The 20502-nt window shown below is 40.4% G+C and overlaps 5 protein-coding genes and 1 long non-coding RNA gene across 8 annotated transcripts in view; 2 read left to right on the top strand and 4 right to left on the bottom strand.

The window, feature by feature from the left end:
- LOC124344997 (verrucotoxin subunit beta-like) overlaps nt 1–20502 on the bottom strand; it is a 493626-nt gene that overhangs the window by 105489 nt on the left and 367635 nt on the right. The window lies entirely within an intron of this gene.
- Nucleotides 1–20502, top strand: part of LOC124344966 (mucin-3A-like) — a 322367-nt gene that overhangs the window by 189382 nt on the left and 112483 nt on the right. The window lies entirely within an intron of this gene.
- Nucleotides 90–2418, bottom strand: LOC124347486 (zinc finger protein 184-like). Its single transcript, XM_046798456.1, has 5 exons — nt 2334–2418; nt 1606–2240; nt 1405–1528; nt 565–1239; nt 90–480 (listed from the first exon to the last, which is right to left on the bottom strand). Exons 2-4 carry the CDS (start codon nt 2193–2195, stop codon nt 613–615), a joined length of 1341 nt encoding a protein of 446 aa, XP_046654412.1. The 5' UTR covers nt 2196–2240; nt 2334–2418; the 3' UTR covers nt 90–480; nt 565–612.
- On the top strand, nt 872–12604 carry LOC124350978. Of its 2 annotated transcripts, none has more exons than XR_006921314.1 (4): nt 872–930; nt 1099–1138; nt 3382–3384; nt 12536–12604. It is a non-coding gene; the product is annotated as an uncharacterized LOC124350978 (long non-coding RNA). The 2 variants fall into 2 exon arrangements; XR_006921313.1 differs by lacking the exon at nt 872–930 and adding an exon at nt 960–1014.
- On the bottom strand, nt 1062–14291 carry LOC124346853 (zinc finger protein 184-like). Of its 2 annotated transcripts, XM_046798412.1 has the most exons (6): nt 14131–14291; nt 13403–14037; nt 13202–13325; nt 12780–13038; nt 12611–12694; nt 1062–1132 (listed from the first exon to the last, which is right to left on the bottom strand). In XM_046798412.1, exons 1-6 carry the CDS (start codon nt 14257–14259, stop codon nt 1119–1121), a joined length of 1245 nt encoding a protein of 414 aa, XP_046654368.1. In that variant the 5' UTR covers nt 14260–14291; the 3' UTR covers nt 1062–1118. The 2 variants fall into 2 exon arrangements, with proteins under 2 accessions (XP_046654368.1, XP_046654367.1); XM_046798411.1 differs by lacking the exon at nt 1062–1132 and having other exon boundaries at nt 12306–12694.
- The window catches only part of LOC124345827 (CUB and sushi domain-containing protein 1-like), a 217933-nt gene continuing 213095 nt past the window's right edge, over nt 15665–20502 (bottom strand). Inside the window, exons 16-20 of the mRNA XM_046798332.1 lie at nt 16656–16802; nt 16556–16592; nt 16269–16453; nt 15990–16160; nt 15665–15913 (exon numbers count right to left, since the gene is read on the bottom strand). Coding sequence (XP_046654288.1) covers nt 15872–15913; nt 15990–16160; nt 16269–16453; nt 16556–16592; nt 16656–16802 — 582 coding nt within the window. The 3' untranslated portion in view covers nt 15665–15871. The remainder of the gene's footprint in view (nt 15914–15989; nt 16161–16268; nt 16454–16555; nt 16593–16655; nt 16803–20502) is intronic.

Below are 20502 nucleotides of genomic sequence, written 5' to 3'. Positions count from 1 at the left end.
TGAAATATTGCAACTGTATGAAGAGCATTTCTTCGAAGGTGTTTCCCCGTTAGAACTCAAAGTGCAGAGCGACAAATATCAAAAAGTGCAAATCAATTCGACCTTGACTGTAAGTTTTTGAAAATACTGTGATTTCATCTAATGTTTCTTAAAATAATTTTCATCTTTTTCTGTGTAGGTCATGATATTATATTTCTGACCTTTTAAAAACGTTAAAATCAAACTTTGAACATAATCGTTGTCATTCAAAAATTGAAATTCAAAATCAAGTTTTTTTTCATTACTAAATTAATACTGGAATAACCTGCAAAAATCAAATCTATCGGAGTAAAAAATAATACACATAATAACGAATAACGCCCAGCTCGTGGTGGTGCTCGTGCTAGCCTTGGTGGTGATGGTGTTGCTGAATGGCCAACGAGTCGCTATCTCAGCTCATTCCGTCCAAACTCATTTCCTCATCCTTGTACTCCATTCCTTCTGCAAATATTAAATTAAAAACGTTAATCCAGCGTTAATCAAATCATTCGAAAGGATAAATTAAATTTCACACTGTCAAATTACCTTCCACATCCGTTGCAATCATAGCCGGCCGAGTCGGTGGGCGATAGTTCAAGGCAAATCCTCATAATCCTCCTCCATCCTCACATGTTGCCTGCAATTGGTCGTCTTCCAGTGGGAAAACAATCCGCTGGTGCTGATGAACTTCTTCTGGCATCCGCGTTCGCGGCAAGTGTAGGACCGTTTGGTTTGCCATTGCTTGTGCAACTTAAACTCGACGAACAGGGGGGGAGTTTTGGCCGGACGCAAATCGCAGGCGTAGGGCTTCTGGCCGGAATGCAGCCGCAAGTGCTTCTTGAGATGGGACTTTTGGCTGAAACAATTCTTGCAAATGTCGCACTGGTGCGGTTTCTCCCCAGTGTGGACAAGGTGGTGCGTCTTGAGGTGGGACTTGTCACTGAAACTTGTCTTGCAAATGTCGCACTGGTGCGGTTTCTCCCCAGTGTGGACCAGGTGGTGCCTCTTGAGGCTGACCAGCTGGGTGAACCCCTTTTTGCAAATGTCGCACTGGTGCGGTTTCTCCCCAGTGTGGACAAGGTGGTGCGTCTTGAGGTTGGCTAGATGGGCGAAACTCTTGGTGCAGACGTTGCACTTGAAGGGGCGCTCGCCGGAGTTGGGACTGAGCTGCTGCTGCTTCTGCTGGTCGCGGATCAATTTGGCCGTGCCAATAAGGTGGTTCTATAAAAGTGTAAAGTAAACTGCATGAAAATTTATAGTTGTGTTGGATGGATGGAGAAGTATCAAAAGAGAAGTATGAGATGAGATGAAATGAGATAGATAAGACTAGTTAAAAAAGGTTAAAATCACCAAGATAGCTTTGTCTAGATCCTCTTGCGTTCTTACCTGCTTGTATTTCCATGCACCTGAGCTTTCCTCTGAAGGTCCCCCTAAAAGTTCATCATAATTTTGAATTGGTAATGGAGTTTTCCTTGATCTCAAAGATCTATTAATCGAGGTCAGGTCTCTGCTATTAAAAAATAGTGTGCATAAATATTTTCGAAATTTCTCATGCTGAAATCAATAAGAAAAGCGTTCTCAAGATACCTTTTATTCATATTTTTTTGTCGTTTAAGAGCTCTGAACTCCTGCTCATTTACATCGTCGTGGCATCTCCTCTTCTTCTTCTTAATTACTTCAACATTATTGTAGTTTGTCTTCGGTACTACTTTCATAAAATCCTTTTTTGCACCTCCAATAAGTTGTTGGAATATTTTCTCTTTCTCTTCTATGTTTCTTTGAATTTGCTTTTCATATTCTGACATTTCAGAAGTGGCTTTCTCATTCGTTTTTCTTTCACTTGTTTTGTTTTGTTTGACAGGAGTTTCATTTTCTTCTGCAGACTCCTCTGAAGATTCAGATTCATTTTCCTCGGCTAACTCCTCTGCTGAACGTTCAGATTCATTTTTCTCAACAGACTCCTCCGAAGATTCAGATTGATCTTCAACCACTTTTCTGACTGATGGTAATAATCTTCTGAGAGTTTCTCGATCAAGTCTTTCAACTCGGACATATGGCTGAAGAAGTGTGAGGTGTTTTCCAATTAATGTCTTCTTTTTAGGAGAGGAATCCACTGACGAATTTGGGGCAGAGTTAACCAATGACATATCAGCAAATGTTGAGCTTCTTTTCTGCATGATGCCAAGAGAAGCAAAATATCTGTGTAATTTTGATTTGTAGCCCTATTACATGGGATCAACCAAGTGAATAACAAAAAAACTTGGCATAAACTATCTTCTTATAGAAGGTGAATTGATAAAAAATGTATTGCCTACCAAAGATGTACGTAGGTAAGATAATTCCTTAAAACAGCAAGGTAGCTACAAGCACAAGATAAAGAATATTGCCACCAAATACGAATTGATAGCAAGTCAGCAACACTCTAGAATGTGAGCAGACGATTTTCATAGTTTATCCGTTGGGAGGCGGTAAATGCGGCGGAAAAGTGCAAAAGTCACTAAATTGCGGAAACTCGGCGCTTGAAAAAGAAAAACACGCAAGCCGACTCCCATCGATCGGAGATACAAATTAAAAAGGTAATAAGACACTTTTTTAAAATAGATAGAACTGAGAAAACTTTTCAGTAAATATGAGAGCTAAAACTATGAACAGAGATTATGTGTGGGTTCGACTAGATTGATTTAGTAAATTATCTTCCTTAATTTTTCAGGAAACTGTTTATTTCTAAACACTGGGAACTTTTGAATCGAGAAGCAATGGAAAACGCGAAAAACTGCAATTCCTTTTCGATGGCCATTGATGATCTAGCTTGTAACTTTGAAAGGTTGGACGATTCGTCGATGCAGAATATCCATGAAGAGGCTAAGCAATATTTTGAAAAAGGTATCTGTCGACTTTAAAACGATATCGAGGTCGTTTGTCTTAATCCAACATTACTTGGCCACGCAACGCTCCGCTGGACACTCATGGATGGATGGACATTCCCTGTGCATATTTGACGGATACATGCCGCTCCTGAAAGAAGAATTGATCACTTCAATGAAGGACAAGATGATGATACGTTCCTGCCAGAAAATACTCAAAAACCTTCTTTCTTTCAATCGAAAGCGCCTCATCGACGGGAAAACCTTTGAATTGTTCTTCTATTTGGAGGATGCCCTGGAGTTCTGCTATTCTGAAAACGTCAACAAGTTCGACGTCATTGACTGCTCCAACATGGCAGATCATGTTGGATTAGTGAATTTGATCCTCGCGTGCATCGATAAGTTGTGGTCGTCGAAGTCAAAAAAGAATTGAGAAATTGAATGAGAAACTCAATTTTAAAGTTCAAGATATTCTGAGCTGTGCTAACTGCGGATGAAGTTGGTGCAGTTGATGTTATTGACGTCTGTTCTTTGCTGGTCATGGTGGAGACTCTTGTTGTTGTTGATTGTGTAGAAGGTAATAAGGCAATGATTGTTCTAGGTACTAATGTCGACGTAGTTCTTGTCGTTATCAAAGCCTTGGTTGTTGCGGATGAGCTCAATAATAAGGTGTTGCTGGATTTCGGGCTGGTTTTCGACGGGATACCCGTCGTGGTCCCAGCAGTTGTTTTCTTCGTTGTTGCTGTTGGTTTAGTGGTTGGTTCAATAAACTCTTCGATGGCTTTATTGATGTTGTGGTGCTCGAACTGGAAGTTGTCTTGATAGTTGTTGTCCTTATTATGATATTAGTCCTACTAAAGGCTGTTATAGGACTAATAAATGTTATTTAATTCTCGTTAAAAAGTGTTCATGTGACAAAAGGTTCCAATTCCGTCAAGTGAATCGAAACCGCACATGTGACTCGAAGAATTCACCGATGGGCAGCAGATCCCGCGCGATCACAAAACAACAAGTCAACTTATAATGTCTCTGACGTCATCAGAACTGCCTAATTACACAACTGCAAAAGAGAGGAAAGGTTGCACTACAAACGACAAGATCATTCGATTACGTTCTTGAATCACAAAATTCTATTTTTGAATGGCTGATGAACTCAATGACATTTATTTTAAGAAGCCAATAATTTTATCTTGGTTGTAGTTGCTCATATCCGTTATGGTAGATGTAGGCCTAACTGTCGACTGTCGTATCTTCCTGCTCAAAAATAAAGAAAATGAAATAACGGAGACTAAAGCAAAAATTCTATTAATTGATGTGAAGCCCATCATACCGTGATAGCTGTGTAAGTCGCCCGCCAATTATATATTGAGGTGCTGACGCTGAATGCACTACTGGCATGGGCCGAAAAAAATAGGTACACTATGTTGGATGTTGTGGTGACTTCTGCAGGAGTTAAACTTCCGGTTGCCCCAGACAAATAAAGCGAACTTGTGTCGGCAACCTGACAAGTCAAACAATATGTTGTGTGATAATTTGATAAATCTAATATAAAGTACAGTAATAATGGACTTTCTATTGAAAAGAAATGCCATCGATTGGAATCAATGCAATACTTACATCAATAGAACCATAGTTATCGTCCAAATTGAAGGTGGTAAATTCCAACCGGATTTTCTTTCCTGCTGGCACGACAATGGTGACAGCGCAAAACCTGTCCTTATTCCCGTAGTCGGCAGGGAAGTTGGGAGACTGGACAACACCGGTGCCGATGGACGTCCCGTCACCACACATATTGCCACAGGCTTTGCGTCCGCACAGAAGATTCATTTGACAATAAGAAAAGTAAAATTTCTATCGTTTACTAAATGGATTTCAAATGATTTCATCGAATGAATGGGCGTTACCTAATGGATCCTGGACAGAACAAGAATTCCCTTGGCTCTGTTATTAGAAAATGGGAGCGTAAGAAACTTAAAAGTTTAACATCGCAGGAATGAAATTTACCGTCACAAAAAAATTCGCCTGCCATCTTTGACCTGATTTCGCGGTGTTGGTTTTGCTACTGGCAGAAAATTCATAGCCGATTTCCATGCTGCCGGTGGTTGCGGGCAATAGGGCAGGTATTGTGTTTCCGGATGTTGGAGGCAATAGGTACGTTACATCATCAGCAACCTAAGGAGTGAAACAAATTTGGATCAACGAGTAGTATTGAAATTCGATTTCTTTCCCTTACGTAAACAGAGCAGACGTTGGTCTCCACATTGAAGTCGGTGAATTTCAATTGGATCATCCAACCTGCCGGCGCGGTAATGATGACATAGCATTTCTTTTTATAATTCCCGTAGTCGCCGGGGAAGTCGGGAGACTGGACAACACCGGTAGTCGTTGACGTCACGTTGCCGCACATATTTCCGCACGCTTCGCTCCCGCAATGGATTTGTAGAGACGGCCGGTTCCATGCATTCCGTATAGATTCAACGAGCCAAATTGCGATTCACTAAACATTTGAGCATTCAAGTTTCAACTAGAATTTCATGATGTTACCTGGATCAGAAACCAAACAATCAAAGAGAACCAGCGAAGGAGTTGTTGTTGTCTCTGCTGCTGTTGTCGTCGTGACAGATGAACTAGCGGCCGAAGATGTCGTTGTGTTCGTTTGACCCTGTTGTAAAAAAAGAATTGAAAAACTGAATGAGAAACTAGTAATCTGAGCTGTTGGTAACCGTGGAAGTGGTTGGCGCAGCTGTTGTTCTAGCGGTGGTGGGCGGTACTAACGTCGTCGATGTAGTTCTGGTTGTTGTTGTCCTTGGCTGAAGAGATGTCGTTTTTTGAGACGATGGAGTCGTTCGTGCGCTTGCTTTCCCTGGCGTTGTTGTCTTGGTAGTTGTTGGTTTGACTGACGTTCTTGTCTTGACAGTTGTTGGTTTGGCCGTCGTCTTGGCAGGTTTAGTGGACGTCGTTTTGACGGTGGTTCTGCTGGAGGGTTTGACGGTTGTCTTCGAGGTGACGGGCTTGCTGGTAGTCGTTGTCTTGGATGTTCTTGTGGTAGTTGATTTAACGGTTGTCTTTATTGTTGCAGGTTTACCCATCGATGTCGTTGTCCTCGCAGGTTTCTTGGTGGTCGTCGTCGCAGCTGTTGGTTTCTTGGTCGTTTGGGCCTCCTGTTTCGTGCATGACAAAATAATAGGACGCCACATTATGTTCAGTTACAGGGTTGGGTTAGGTTAAAATTATGAGCCATAAAACAGATTTCAACTCAAACGAGAAATAGTCAAACAACTTACCGCAGCGACAGCCAGGAAGACGACAACAAAAAGGAAGAGAATTGGAAACGATTTCATTTTCTATTTAGGAAATATGAAGGGTTGTGAATCCAACGACGAAAAGGGTCGTCTTTTATACGAGGCTCCATTTTTCTGTATCGATATTGAAGCTAGGTTACCTACCCCAATCATAAGGTGCATAAAAGAGCATCTGTGTTCCAATTGATGCCGGTCAAGATAAGTCCGTGCAAATCAACTTGCCCTTATTGAAAACGGATGCAGATGTTTGAATGAGGACTCTAAGGACGAACCGGATCCAGGCCGCAACACAGACCCGCCCAGATCCGTGTTGGCAAAATGTCGATGCCAAAGCCGTTATCACATTTTGGGGCAAATGACGCAGGCGTCTGTTTTCCGCTCTAATAATTAATTAACTCATCTCAGCATACATTCATCCCCCCCCTCTACCACCCTCCCTTATATCATTGGTTTGTCGAAAAAAAGCGACAGGTATGACAGTAGTCGACAGGTATCGGTCGGCTTCTGGCGCAAACTTTTCTGCAATCAAACAAATCATTTTGTTACATTTTTATTTGTTTTCAATAGTTAAAAATGGTAAGTAAAAATCTATATTCCTTTTCTTTGAAATTCCGTTTTCAATTGAAATGTATCTAAAGTTAAGTCATTTCTTTTTTATATACAAACTTACAAATAAATGGGATGAGTTGGACGTGACACAGTTGTGGGTCACGTCAAGTGTTACCACAGGGTTAATTTCTAAAACAATTTAAAAAAGCTGTTCGACTTTCTTACTTTTTTCGGAAAATGGTCACGAGAAAATGAATGAAGACTATCAAAAATTTTGCCCCCCGCCCTGTACCATCTATCAGGTGAATTCATTAAACTTTTTTTTAATTAAAAAAAAAAAATCTAGAACCATGATTTCAAATTGACACGATATAGGTGACTGTGGAAATCCGAATCGTTGCACGGCCACCTTCTGTTCTCTGCGGTTTAATTCAATTAATTTATCGGCAAGATGGAAAGAAATGATTAGAATTAAACCTAATTTTGCTTGAATCACATTACAGGTTTCACATTTCAATGGGAATATGGTCAAATAATGCCTTTTACGCTCTTGAATTCACCAATATTAGACCAATTAACAATTGGTGGACTAGTGTAGAAAATTAAGTACTGACCTCTCGGTGAACCTTGGCGGGGAAATGAGGAACCAAATGATTGACGCCGGTCAAAAGCTTTTCAATTCCACGCCGACACAGGATGAAAGGTAGTCGCCACTTTGACCTACTAAACGTCCTCCATCCCTTTGGCCAGTTAGGGACTTCTACGGCGATGAAATAGGGACGAACTTCCCGGCACTTGCAGCAGCAACTTTAATCCCGCCAAAGTTGGCCAGCCCATCACGAAAAAGATGGGGAAGTCAGCCACTGAGCGATTCTCTTGACGCGTTGTATGTCACGTTGGCTTGGTTAGAAATTCGCTATAAAAAGAAATCAAAGGAAAGTGAATGAAATAATTTTCACAACTTGATCAAGTAAGGACCTACTGGTAGCGTGACTTCATTTCGCCTCACAGAGGCGGGTACGGGTACGTTTGAATGACTCACTGCAGGCCAAATGGAATTATTTTTTAACTGCGAGCATCATAAACCTGCTTTGAAATATCATCGGGATTGGAACCGGAATGTGGTGGACCTTATATCGCACATCAATGTAGAATTTAAATAAAATAGTATAGTATCAAAATAGCTGTGATTTAAAAAAAAATGATGTCGTAAATGTTTAGAAATTATTCATGAATTTTTAGGTATTGCTACTTTAAGTACGTTTTTAAGCGGGTTGACTTCATCACTGTTGGCCAGTGAATGTAGATCAAAATACACTCTTCAACTGAACTAAAGATCCTGATGTGTGGAAAAGCAAATCATTAAATGGATATTATAAATGCTCACAAATCTAAAGTAGTGAAATGATGTGACTCTACCATCGGGTTAGTAAATAAACAGCCATCTGAGTTGACAGCAGCTGATTGCGAATGACATGAAGTTTCATCTCTAAAATTCCACAATGTTTAGAACTTTTGAAATCTAGAATTAAGGAAGGTTTGTCCTGACATACAATGAAGCAAACAAATTTGAAGATCATAAATTTGGATGAACTTGTAGCCTATGCAACTATCACAGACTTGTACTTACGTAGCCATGTCTACAGACATTCCTATAGATTAATAGTCATCCAATAGGATTGCGTAGGATCAAAACCATACTCTATTTCACCAGCTAACACAACAGTTTTTGAAACTGAATGAGTCCCTGTGGCTCTCTGGAGTAGGGATGGAAAATCTGCAATAATAGATTTAGGTAAAATTTTTATGCTTGAAAAAACTTTGATCTCAACTGTTTCATTTCAATACATGCTGTCTCACTTCCCTCTTTTCTGTCTAACTTGTCTCTATTCTTCAATGAAGACTTTGAAGAGTTAAAAGTTGCCGGGGCAGTTTCTCAACCATGTTCTCAACGATACGCTAATTCCATTTTGTATTCTGCGTTTTAACTTTTAACCATTCGTCTGCTTGGACATTGCCAGATATTTCTAAATATTTGCCATTTCGCCCATTTCCCATTTTGTTTATTTTTCTTTCTCTGTTTTCAGGCTTCCAGCAGTAAAATTAATGATGCGCCCACTTTTTTGACAGACGAATGAGATTATATATTTCTGAATTTAAATTATTTTTCCATAGCTATTAGCTACTACAAATTCACATTTAAAAAATGAATTAAAAAGCCCGGGAATTTTGACTGTCAGCCGTGAATGAACTTGCGCTGGATTAGGGCACAACCTTGAATGTCGCCTGCCATTTGGCGGGCCTCAAACGAAACGGTAGACCGGCATTATTTCTATCCGTATCGAAAACGACCGACATTTGGTTGGTCTCGACGGTCGTAAACGGAGCAGGGGGGAGGGAATAACCGGTGAGATTTGCCGCTAGAATCGTCGCGGACGGAAATATACCGTCATAAACCTTGAAAAGATACCAAACATAAATCACACTTTTCAAACCAAAAGATTGAGAATCAACTTGCATTGATTAGGTCATCGATAACAGCCAATGATGAGAAGAAGCTCCTGACGGAATCGATGACCAACGTCCTGGTCGACACTTTCGATGACTCGGATATTCAATAACATATGAAAGATATTAACAAGAAATCAAGAAAGGAATATCGAATTCTTACTGGTTTCTCGTCTATGGATCGGAATTTGACGATCGCACCCTGTCCATCCGTTCCGGATTCGCAGTTGGAAATGCTGCTGAAGACTTCCTCAGGCACCACTGCAGTATAAACACGCCACTTGTAGCCATGCTTTGTTTGAATGGAAACGGCGAGACACGGTAGGACCCCACAACCCGCCAGCCTCCAAAATTGGCATAAGGGAGCAGAATCCTCCATTGGATTTCGCTGGAATCGTTTTCTCGCTCAGAGTCCAGTAGCGGAAGTTGTGCAGTGACATGGGCAATTGGCTTCCGTGGGAGAGGTGGGGGAATCGAAATAAGGAGTGCCCTTGTGAATACATTCACACACACATGAATATACACAGAGACGAAGGAAAAGGACAAAAGGTAAGAAAGGGAAAAGATATCAAATTCCGCTCGATACAGATTTGAGGGGTTTACCTGTTAAGTAAAAAGACAAAACTTGGAGAAACGTTTTGAAAAACTCCAAAAAGGCCAGCCTGGATTTGTCATTCCAAAAGTTTACTACAAGTCGGTGAATAAGCCACTATAATTATTTGTTTCTTTTTTTCTGACAGGAAAGTATTGGCAATTGGCATAACTTTTCTCACCTATTATGATTGCGTCACTGGAGGATGACAGGTACAGTGTCCATTGACGATGAAGTGGAAGAAGAACGACGACTTATCCAATCGACCAAAATTTACAATGTGACTTTCTGCAGTTTCTGGTGAAGAAAACATTATTCGTTAACAGAAGAAAATATCTGATTTTCTAGGATGATTAGAATACACGAGCCTGGCATACGAGGATCAAGAATTTCCATACCTTTTTTGAACTCTGGAAGTGAATCAATTGAATGAAATAACAGCTGGATCAGGAGATACTACGGGCTGTTTGATGCCCGATTTGACTCCAGCTTCCAGTTTTCGCCCCATTTTCGATTGATCTTTTAGCGAAGTCGGAAATTTACAAAACATTTTGTCATGGGAGTAGACATCAATTGCTTTCCTGGCAGAGAGAAATTTTTTATGGAACGACGTCATCACCTACTGAAAGTTCATAAAGAAAAATGCAATTAACAAGGGGAATTATGCATTTCATCAAAGATTTACTTTATTAGGTTGTTTCTTCTTGAATCAGCGACCCAGTGTGTGGTAGGAAAAACTGAGCAGATGTGGAAGTAGGAGGATTCGAGCAAGTAATTCTGGAAATAAAAGAAACATTTCATTATGTTCAGAAGTATCAGAACAAAATCAGATGAGAAAATAACTTCAACTATAATGTGCAAACCAATCCAATTTTTTGGCCAACAGAATAGATATTTCTGAATCGAGGGGGTTATTGATTAAGCATGCAAATAAAACTTAACCAACCATTTGTTAGAATAAACATTGGCTAAAATCTGAAACAAATCATCATGCATTTTAAACAGAGGTATTTTACCCTAATATACTATGCAGCCTAAGATTTAAGGAGGTGAAAATGTTTTGACAACAGCTAAATACCAAATAGAAATGAAAAAGGTTATTTCAGACTTTGGTCTTCACCCTGTCTTGGTGCCAAAATCATTCCTATTAACTTCAATTTTTAATTATCTAAATCACATAGAAAATCAAAAGCACTTTTATTGCATATTGTTGTTTCCATAATCAAGTTAATCTGGCAAGGCAACTGTAAGAATCAAAAAGACTGCTTTAGAAGCTTTCTTTACAGTTGGCCCAAAACTCTCACAATACAATTTGTTTTTTAGCAGATAGACAACTAAACATACAAACAAATCAAAAAGAAAATTAATTACCAGAATGTTGATAACAGATATACAAAGGCAATGGGCACTTTCCGAATTCCGACAACAAAAGACGGCGACCATTTTGAATAAATTAACGAAATACGAGGGAGGGAGAAAGGTTGCCAAGTTGGATAAATATGAACAAAATGGAAAAAAGGGTTGTCGCAAATCGCAATTCGCAAATCGAACATTTGCAAATAGAAATATAAAATAAAACTAGAACGTTAAGTCCGCCCACCCCCTAAAAAAAAAAACTCTACAGGAGCGTCTCTGCGTCTGTCTTTCGCCATACCCATGGTATGGGTTCCTTGTAAATTTAAAGCTAAAATACGAAGCAGTTTTTCACATTAGAAAACGAATTACCTTATACAGGTTGCCTTAACCGAGAAATGTTGAGACCACCAATAACTGCCAATAATTCAATGATAGAAACGAATCACTTTTTATTTGAAAAACAAATGAGACAACGGAAACTTTACTTCTGTGTAAATATGAGAACCCCCCCCCCCCTGAAAAAACAACGGAAACGAAAATGTTGGAAATTGGAAATGTTTGGTGGAAATAAATCAAGTGTGGGATAGGGCATTGACATCCGAGAGACCCGAGAACCAAACGGAAACGCGAAATCAATAATCACGATGTTGATCAATTGAGCCTATAGAAAATAAGAATATTCTGACCTTTTAAAAATGTTAAAATCAAACTTTGAACATAATCGTTGTCATACAAAAATTGAAATTCAAAATCAAGTTTTTTTTTTTACTAAATCAATACTGGAATAACCTGCACATAATAACGAATAACGCCCAGCTCGTGGTGGTGCTCGTGCTAGCCTTGGTGGTGATGGTGTTGCTGAATGACCAACGAGTCGCTATCTCAGCTCATTCCGTCCAAACTCATTTCCTCATCCTTGTCCTCCATTCCTTCTGAAAATATTAAATTAAAAACGTTAATCCGGCGTGAATCAAATCATTCGAAAGGATAAATTAAATTTCACACTGTCAAATTACCTTCCACATCCGAGGCGTTGCAATCATAGCCGGCCGAGTCGGTGGGCGATCGTTCAAGGCAAATCCTCATAATCCTCCTCAATCCTCACATGTTGCCTGCAATTGGTCGTCTTCCAGTGGGTCAACAATCCTCTGGTGCTGATGAACTTCTTCTGGCATCCGCGTTCGCGGCAAGTGTAGGACCGTTTGGTTTGCCATCGCTTGTGCAACTTAAACTCGACGAACAGGGGGGGAGTTTTGGCCGGACGCAAATCGCAGGCGTAGGGCTTCTGGCCGGAATGCAGCCGCAAGTGCTTCTTGAGATGGGACTTTTGGCTGAACCTCTTCGAGCAAATGTCGCACTGGTGCGGTTTCTCCCCAGTGTGGACCAGGTGGTGCCTCTTGAGGTCGCACAGCTGGACGAACCCCTTCTTGCAAATGTCGCACTGGTGCGGTTTCTCCCCAGTGTGGACAAGGTGGTGCTTCTTGAGATTGGACTTGTCACTGAACCTTGTCTTGCAGACGTTGCACTGGTGCGGTTTCTCCCCAGTGTGGACCAGGTGGTGCGTATTGAGGTGGGCCAGCTGGGCGAAACTCTTGGTGCAGACGTTGCACTTGAAGGGGCGCTCGCCGGAATGCGTCCGCAAGTGAGTTTTCAGGTGGCACAGCTGACCGAACGTCTTTTGGCAAATGTTGCACTCGTAGTGCAATTTGCCGCCCTTTTTCTTCAACGGGTACGGCAGCGATCCGCTTCCGGGCGAGGTGTGGCAGTGCAGGGCCTGGCTGTAATTGGGACTGAGCTGCTGCTGCTTCTGCTGGTCGCGGATCAATTTGGCCGTGCCAATAAGGTGGTTCTATAAAAGTGTAAAGTAAACTGCATGAAAATTTATAATTGTGTTTGTGGATGGATGGAGAAGTATCAAAAGAGAAGTATGAGATGAGATGAGATAGATAAGACTAGTTAAAAAAGGTTAAAATCACCAAGATAGCTTTGTCTAGATCCTCTTGCGTTCTTACCTGCTTGTATTTCCATGCACCTGAGCTTTCCTCTGAAGGTCCCCCTAAAAGTTCATCATAATTTTGAATTGGTAATGGAGTTTTCCTTGATCTCAAAGATCTACTAATCGAGGTCAGGTCTCTGCTATTAAAAAAAAGTGTGCATAAATATTTTCGAAATTTCTCATGCTGAAATCAATAAGAAAAGCGTTCTCAAGATACCTTTTATTCATATTTTTTTGTCGTTGAAGAGCTCTGAACTCCTGCTCATTTACATCGTCGTGGCATCTCCTCTTCTTCTTCTTAATTACTTCAACATTATTGTAGATTGTCTTCGGTACTACTTTCATAAAATCCTTTTTTGCACCTCCAATAAGTTGTTGGAACATTTTCTCTTTCCCTTCTATGTTTCTTTGAATTTGCTTTTCATATTCTGACATTTCAGAAGTGGCTTTTGCATTCGTTTTTCTTTCACTTGTTTTGTTTTGTTTGACAGGAGTTTCATTTTCTTCTGCAGACTCCTCTGAAGATTCAGATTCATTTTCCTCGGCTAACTCCTCTGCTGAATATTCAGATTCATTTTTCTCAACAGACTCCTCCGAAGATTCAGATTGATCTTCAACCACTTTTCTGACTGATGGTAATAACCTTCTGAGAGTTTCTCGATCAAGTCTTTCAACTCGGACATATGGCTGAAGAAGTGTGAGGTGTTTTCCAATTAATGTCTTCTTTTTAGGAGAGGAATCCACTGACGACTTTGGGGCAGAGTTAACCAATGACATATCAGCAAATGTTGAGCTTCTTTTCTGCATGATGCCAAGAGAAGCAAAATATCTGTGTAATTTTGATTTGTAGCCCTATTACATGGGATCAACCAAGTGAATAACAAAAAAACTTGGCATAAACTATCTTCTTATAGAAGGTGAATTGATAAAAAATGTATTGCCTACCAAAGATGTACGTAGGTAAGATAATTCCTTAAAACAGCAAGGTACAAGCACAAGATAAAGACTGTTGTCGCCAAATACGAATTGATAGCAAGTTAGCAACACTCTAGAATGTGAGCAGACGATTTTCATAGTTTATCCGTTGGGAGGCGGTAAATGCGGCGGAAAAGTGCAAAAGTCACTAAATTGCGGAAACTCGGCGCTTGAAAAAGAAAAACACGCAAGCCGACTCCCATCGATCGGAGATACAAATTAAAAAGGTAATAAGACACTTTTTAAAAATAGATAGAACTGAGAAAACTTTTCAGTAAATATGAGAGCTAAAACTATGAACAGAGATTATGTGTGGGTTCGAATAGATTGATGTAGTAAATTATCTTCCTTAATTTTTCAGGAAACTGTTTATTTCTAAACACTGGGAACTTTTGAATCGAGAAGCAATGGAAAACGCGAAAAACTGCGATTCCTTTTCGATGGCCATTGATGATCTAGCTTGTAACTTTGAAAGGTTGGACGATTCGTCGATGCAGAATATCCATGAAGAGGCTAAGCAATATTTTGAAAAAAGTATCTGTCGACTTGTCTTAATCCAACATTACTTGGCCACGCAACGCTCCGCTGGACACTCATGGATGGATGGACATTCCCTGTGCCCATTTGACGGATACATGCCGCTCCTGAAAGAAGAATTGATCACTTCAATGAAGAACAAGATGATGATACGTTCCTGCCAGAAAATACTCGAGAACCTTCTTTCTTTCTATCGAAAGCGCCTCGTCGACGGAAAAACCTTTGAATTATTCTTCTACTTGGAGGATGCCCTGGAGTTCTGCTATTCTGAAAACGTCAACAAGTTCGACGTCATTGACTGCTCAGATTTTGCAGATCAAGCTGGATTAGTGAATTTGATCCTCGCATGCATCGGGAAGTTGTGGTCGTCGAAGTAAAAAAAGAATTGAGAAATTGAATGAGAAACTCAATTTTAAAGTTCAAGATATTCTGAGCTGTGCTAACTGCGGATGAAGTTGGTGCAGTTGATGTTATTGACGTCTGTTCTTTGCTGGTCATGGTGGAGACTCTTGTTGTTGTTGATTGTGTAGAAGGTAATAAGGCAATGATTGTTCTAGGTACTGATGTCGACGTAGTTCTTGTCGTTATCAAAGCCTTGGTTGTTGCGGATGAGCTCAATAAGGTGTTGCTGGATTTCGGGCTGGTTTTCGACGGGATACCCGTCGTGGTCCAAGCAGTTGTTTTCTTCGTTGTTGCTGTTGGTTTAGTGGTTGGTTCAATAAACTCTTCGATGGCTTTATTGTTGTTGTGGTGCTCGGACTGGAAGTTGTCTTGATGGTTGTTGTCCTTATTATGATATTAGTCCTACTTAAGGCTGTTATAGTACTAATAAATGTTATTTAATTCTCGTTAAAAAGTGTTCATGTGACAAAAGGTTCCAATTCCGTCAAGTGATTCGAAACCGCACATGTGACTCGAAAAATTCACCCATGGGCAGCAGATCCCGCGCGATCACAAAAAACAACAAGTCAACTTATAATGTCTCTGACGTCCTCGGAACTGCCTAATTACACAACTGCAAAAGAGATTATAAAGGTTGCACTACAAACAACAACATCATCCGATTACGTTCTTGAATCACAAAATTCTATTTTTGAATGGCTGATGAACTCAATGACATTTATTTTAAAAAAGGAGCCAATAATTTTATCTTGGTTGTAGTTGCTCATATCCGTTATGGTAGATGTAGGCCTAGGCCTAGGCCTGTCGTATCTTCCTGCTCAAAAATAAAGAAAATGAAATAACGGCGACTAAAGCAAAAATGCCATTAATTGGTGTGAAGCCCATCATACCGTGATAGCAGTGTAAGTCGCCCGCCAATTATATATTGAGGTGCTGACGCTGAATGCACTACTGGCATAGGCCGAAAAAAATAGGTACACTATGTTGGATGTTGTGGTGACTTCTGCAGGAGTTAAACTTCCGGTTGCCCCAGACAAATAAAGCGAGCCCGTGTCGGCAACCTGACAAGTTAAACAATAAGTTATGTGATAAATATAATATTAAGTACAGTAATAATGGACTTTGCATTGAAAAGAAATGCCATCGATTGGAATCAATGCAATACTTACATCAATAGAACCATAGTTATCGTCCAAATTGAAGGTGGTGAATTCCAACCGGATTTTCTTTCCTGCTGGAACGATAATGGTGACAGCGCAATACCTGTCCTTATTCCCGTAGTCGGCGGGGAAGTGGGGAGACTGGACAACACCGGTACCGATGGACGTCCCGTCGCCACACATATTGCCACAGGCTTTGCGTCCGCACAGAAGATTTATTTGACAATTAGAAAAGTAAAATTTCTACCGTTAACGAAATGGATTTCAAATAATTTCATCGAATGAATGGGCGTTACCTAATGGATCCTGGACGGAACAAGAACTCCCTTGGCTCTGTTATTAGAAAATGGGAGCATAAGAAACTTAAAAATTTAACATCGCAGGAATGAAATTTACCGTCACAGAAAAATTCGCCTGCCATCGTTGACCAGATATTGCGGTGTTGGTTTTACTACTGGCAGAAAATTCATAGCCGATTTCCATGCTGCCGGTGGTTGCGGGTACTAGGGCAGGAATTGTGTTGCCGGATGTCGGAGGCAATAGGTACGTTACATCATCAGCAACCTAAGGAGTGAAACAAATTTGGATCAACGAGTAGTATTGAAATTTGATTTATTTTCCTTACGTAAACAGAGCAGACGTTGGTCTCCACATTGAAGTCGGTGAATTTTAATTGTATCATCCAACCTGCCGGCGCGGTAATGAGGACATAGCATTTCTTGTTATAATTGCCGTAGTCACCCGGGAAGTCGGGAGACTGGACAAAACCAGTAGTCGTTGACGTCACGTTGCCGCACATATTTCCGCACGCTTCGCTCCCGCAAGTGATTTATAGAGACGGCCGGTTCCATGCGCATAGATTAAACGAGCCAAATTGCGATTCACTAAACATTTGAGCATCCAAGTTTCAACTACAATTTCATGATGTTACCTGGATCAGAAACTAAACAATCAAAGAGAACCGGCGAAGGAGTTGTTGTTGTCTCTGCTGCTGTTGTCGTCGTGACAGATGAACTAGCGGCCGTTGTATCCGTTGGACCCTGTTCAAAAAAGAATTGAAAAACTGAATGAGAAACTATTCTAAGTTGTTGGTAACCGTGGAAGTGGTTGGCGCAGTTGTTGTTCTGGCGGTGGTGGGCGGTACTAACGTCGTCGATGTAGTTCTGGTTGTTGTTGTCCTCGGCTTAAGAGATGTCGTTTTTTGAAACGATGGAGTCGTTCGTGAGCTTGCTTTCCCTGGCGTTGTTGTCTTGGTAGTTGTTGGTTTGACTGACGTTCTTGTCTTGACAGTTGTTGGTTTGGCCGTCGTCTTGGCAGGTTTAGTGGACGTCGTTTTGACGGTGGTTCTGCTGGAGGGTTTGACGGTTGTCTTCGAGGTGACGGGCTTGCTGGTGGTCGTTGTCTTGGATGTTCTTGTGGTAGTTGGTTTAACGGTTGTCTTTATTGTTGCAGGTTTACCCATCGATGTCGTTGTCCTCGCAGGTTTCTTGGTGGTGGTCGTCGCAGCTGTTGGTTTCTTGGTCGTTTGGGCCTCCTGTTTCGTGCATGACAAAATAATAGGACGCCACATTATGTTCAGTTTCAGGGTTGGGTTAGGTTAAAATTAGGAGCCATAAAACAGATTTCAACTAAAACGATAAATAGTCAAACAACTTACCGCAGCGAAAGACAGGAAGACGACAACCGCAAGGAAGAGAATTGGAAACGATTTCATTTTCTATTTAGGAAATATGAGGGGTTGTGAATCCAACGACAAAATGGGTCGTCTTTTATACGCGGCTCCATTTTTCTGTATCGATATTTAAGCTAGGTTACCTACCCCAATCATCAGGTGCATAAAAGAGCATATGTGTTCCAATTGATGCCGGCCAAGATAAGACCGTGCAAATCAACTTTGCCCTTGTTGAAAACGGATCCAAATGTTTGAATGAGGACTCGATGGACGAACCGGATCCAGGCCGCAACACAGACCCACCCAGATCCGTGTTGGCAAAATGTCGATGCCAAAGCCGTTATCACATTTTGGGGCAAATGACGCAGGCGTCTGTTTTCCGCTCTGATAATTAATTAGCTCAACTCAGCGTAGATTCATCCACCCCCCCCCCCCCTACCACCCTCCCTTAGATATCATTGGTATGTTGAAAAAAAAAGCGACAGGTGTGACAGTAGTCGACAAGTATCGATCGGCTTCGGGCGCAAACTTTTCTGCAATCAAACAAATCATTTTGTTACATTTTTATTTGTTTTTAACAGTTAAAAATGGTAAGTAAAAATCTATATTCCTTTTCTTTGAAATTCCGTTTTCAATTGAAATGTATCTAAAGTTAAGTCATTTCTTTTTTATATACAAATTTACAAATGAAAGGGATGAGTTCGACGTGACACAGTTGTTGGTCACGTCAAGTGTTACCACAGGGTTAATTTCTAAAACAATTTAAAAAATCTGTTCGACTTTCTTACTTTTTTCGGAAAATGGTCACGAGAAAACTAATGAACACTATCAAACATTTTGCCCCCGCCCTGTACAATCTATCAGGTGAATTCCATTAAACTTTTGTTTAATAAAAAAAAAATCTAGAACCATGATTTCAAATTGACACGATATAGGTGACTGTGGAAATCCGAATCGTTGCACGGCCACCTTCTGTTCTCTGCGGTTTAATTCAATTAATTTATCGCCAAGATGGAAAGAAATGATTAGAATTAAACCTAATTTTGCTTGAATCACATTACAGGTTTCACATTTCTATGGGAATATGGTCAAATAATGCCTTTTACGCTCTTGAATTAATGAATTCACCAATATTATACCAATTAACAATTGGTGGACTAGTGTAGAAAATTAAGTACTGACCTCTCGGTGAACCTTGGCGGGGAAATGAGGAACCAAATGATTGACGCCGGTCAAAAGCTTTGCAATTCCACGCCGACACAGGATAAAAGGTAGTCGCCACTTTAACCTACTAAACGTCCTCCATCCCTTTGGCCAGTTAGGGACTTCTACGGCGATGAAATAGAGACGAACTTCCCGGCACTTGCAGCAGCAACTTTAATCCCGCCAAAGTTGGCCAGCCCATCACGAAAAAGATGGGTTAGTCAGCCACTGAGCGATTCTCTTGACGCGTTGTATGTCACGTTGGCTTGATTAGAAATTCACTCTAAAAAGTAATCAAACGAAAGTGAATGAAATGATTTTCACAACTTAATCAAGAAAGGACCTACTGGTAGCGTGACTTCATTTCGCCTCACAGAGGTGGGTACGGGTGCGTTTGAATGACTCGCTGCAGGCCAAATGGAATTATTTTTTAACTGCGAGCGGGATTGGAACCGGAATGTGGTGGACCAGTAGACCTTATATCGCACATCAATGTAGAATTTAAATAAAATAGTAATGTATCAAAATAGTTGTGATTTAAAAAAAACGATGTCGTAAATGTTTAGAAATTATTCATGAATTTTTAGGTATTGCTACTTTACGTACGTTTTTAAGCGGGGTTGACTTCACTGTTGGCCAGTGAGGATGAATGTAGATCAAAAAACACTCTTCAACTGAACGACAGATCCTGATGTATGGAAAAGCAAATCATTAAATGGATATTATAAATGCTCACAAATCTAAAGTAGCGAAATGATGTGACTCTACCATCTGGTTAGTAAATAAACAGCCATTTGAGTTGACAGCAGGTGATTGCGAATGACATGAAGTTTCATCTCTAAAATTCCATAATGTTTACAACCTTTGAAATCCTAGAATTAAGGAAGGTTTTTCCTGACATAGAATTAAGCAAACAAATTTGAAGATCATAAATTTGGATGAACATGTAGCCTATGCAACTATCACAGACTTATTGTACTTACGTAGCCATGTCTTCAGACATTCCTATAGATTAATAGTCATCCAATAGGATTGCGTAGGATCAAAACCATACTCTATTTCACCAGCTAACACAACAGTTTTTGAAACTGAATGAGTCCCTGTGGCTCTTTGGAGTAGAAGGGATGGAAAATCTGCAATAATAGATTTTGGTAAAATTTTTATGCTTGCAAAAACTTTGATCTCAACTGTTTCATTTGAATACGTGCTGTCTCACTTCCCTCTTTTCTGTCTAACTTGTCTCTATTCTTCAATGAAGACTTTAAAGAGTTAAAAGTTGCCGGCAGTTTCTCTACGATACGCTAATTCCATTTTGTATTCTGCGTTTTAACCATTCGTCTGCTTGGACATTGCCAGATATTTCTAAAT

Source organism: Daphnia pulicaria, chromosome 1, assembly GCF_021234035.1.
Source record: "Daphnia pulicaria isolate SC F1-1A chromosome 1, SC_F0-13Bv2, whole genome shotgun sequence".
Lineage (NCBI taxonomy): Eukaryota > Metazoa > Arthropoda > Branchiopoda > Diplostraca > Daphniidae > Daphnia > Daphnia pulicaria.
Note: the sequence above shows the minus strand (reverse complement) of the source record. Positions and strands in the feature narration are given on the sequence as shown.

Coding starts and splice junctions, on each gene's coding strand:
- LOC124347486 (XM_046798456.1), bottom strand. CDS start 2,195: ATGCAGAAAAGAAGCTCAACATTTGCTGATATGTCATTGGTTAACTCT. Junction 1,529..1,605: donor CAAAAAAATATGAATAAAAG/GTATCTTGAGAA, acceptor ATTTTTTAATAG/CAGAGACCTGACCTCGATTA. Junction 1,240..1,404: donor GTGCATGGAAATACAAGCAG/GTAAGAACGCAA, acceptor ACACTTTTATAG/AACCACCTTATTGGCACGGC.
- LOC124346853 (XM_046798411.1), bottom strand. CDS start 14,259: ATGAAAATCGTCTGCTCACATTCTAGAGTGTTGCTAACTTGCTATCAA. Junction 13,326..13,402: donor CAAAAAAATATGAATAAAAG/GTATCTTGAGAA, acceptor TTTTTTTAATAG/CAGAGACCTGACCTCGATTA. Junction 13,039..13,201: donor GTGCATGGAAATACAAGCAG/GTAAGAACGCAA, acceptor ACACTTTTATAG/AACCACCTTATTGGCACGGC.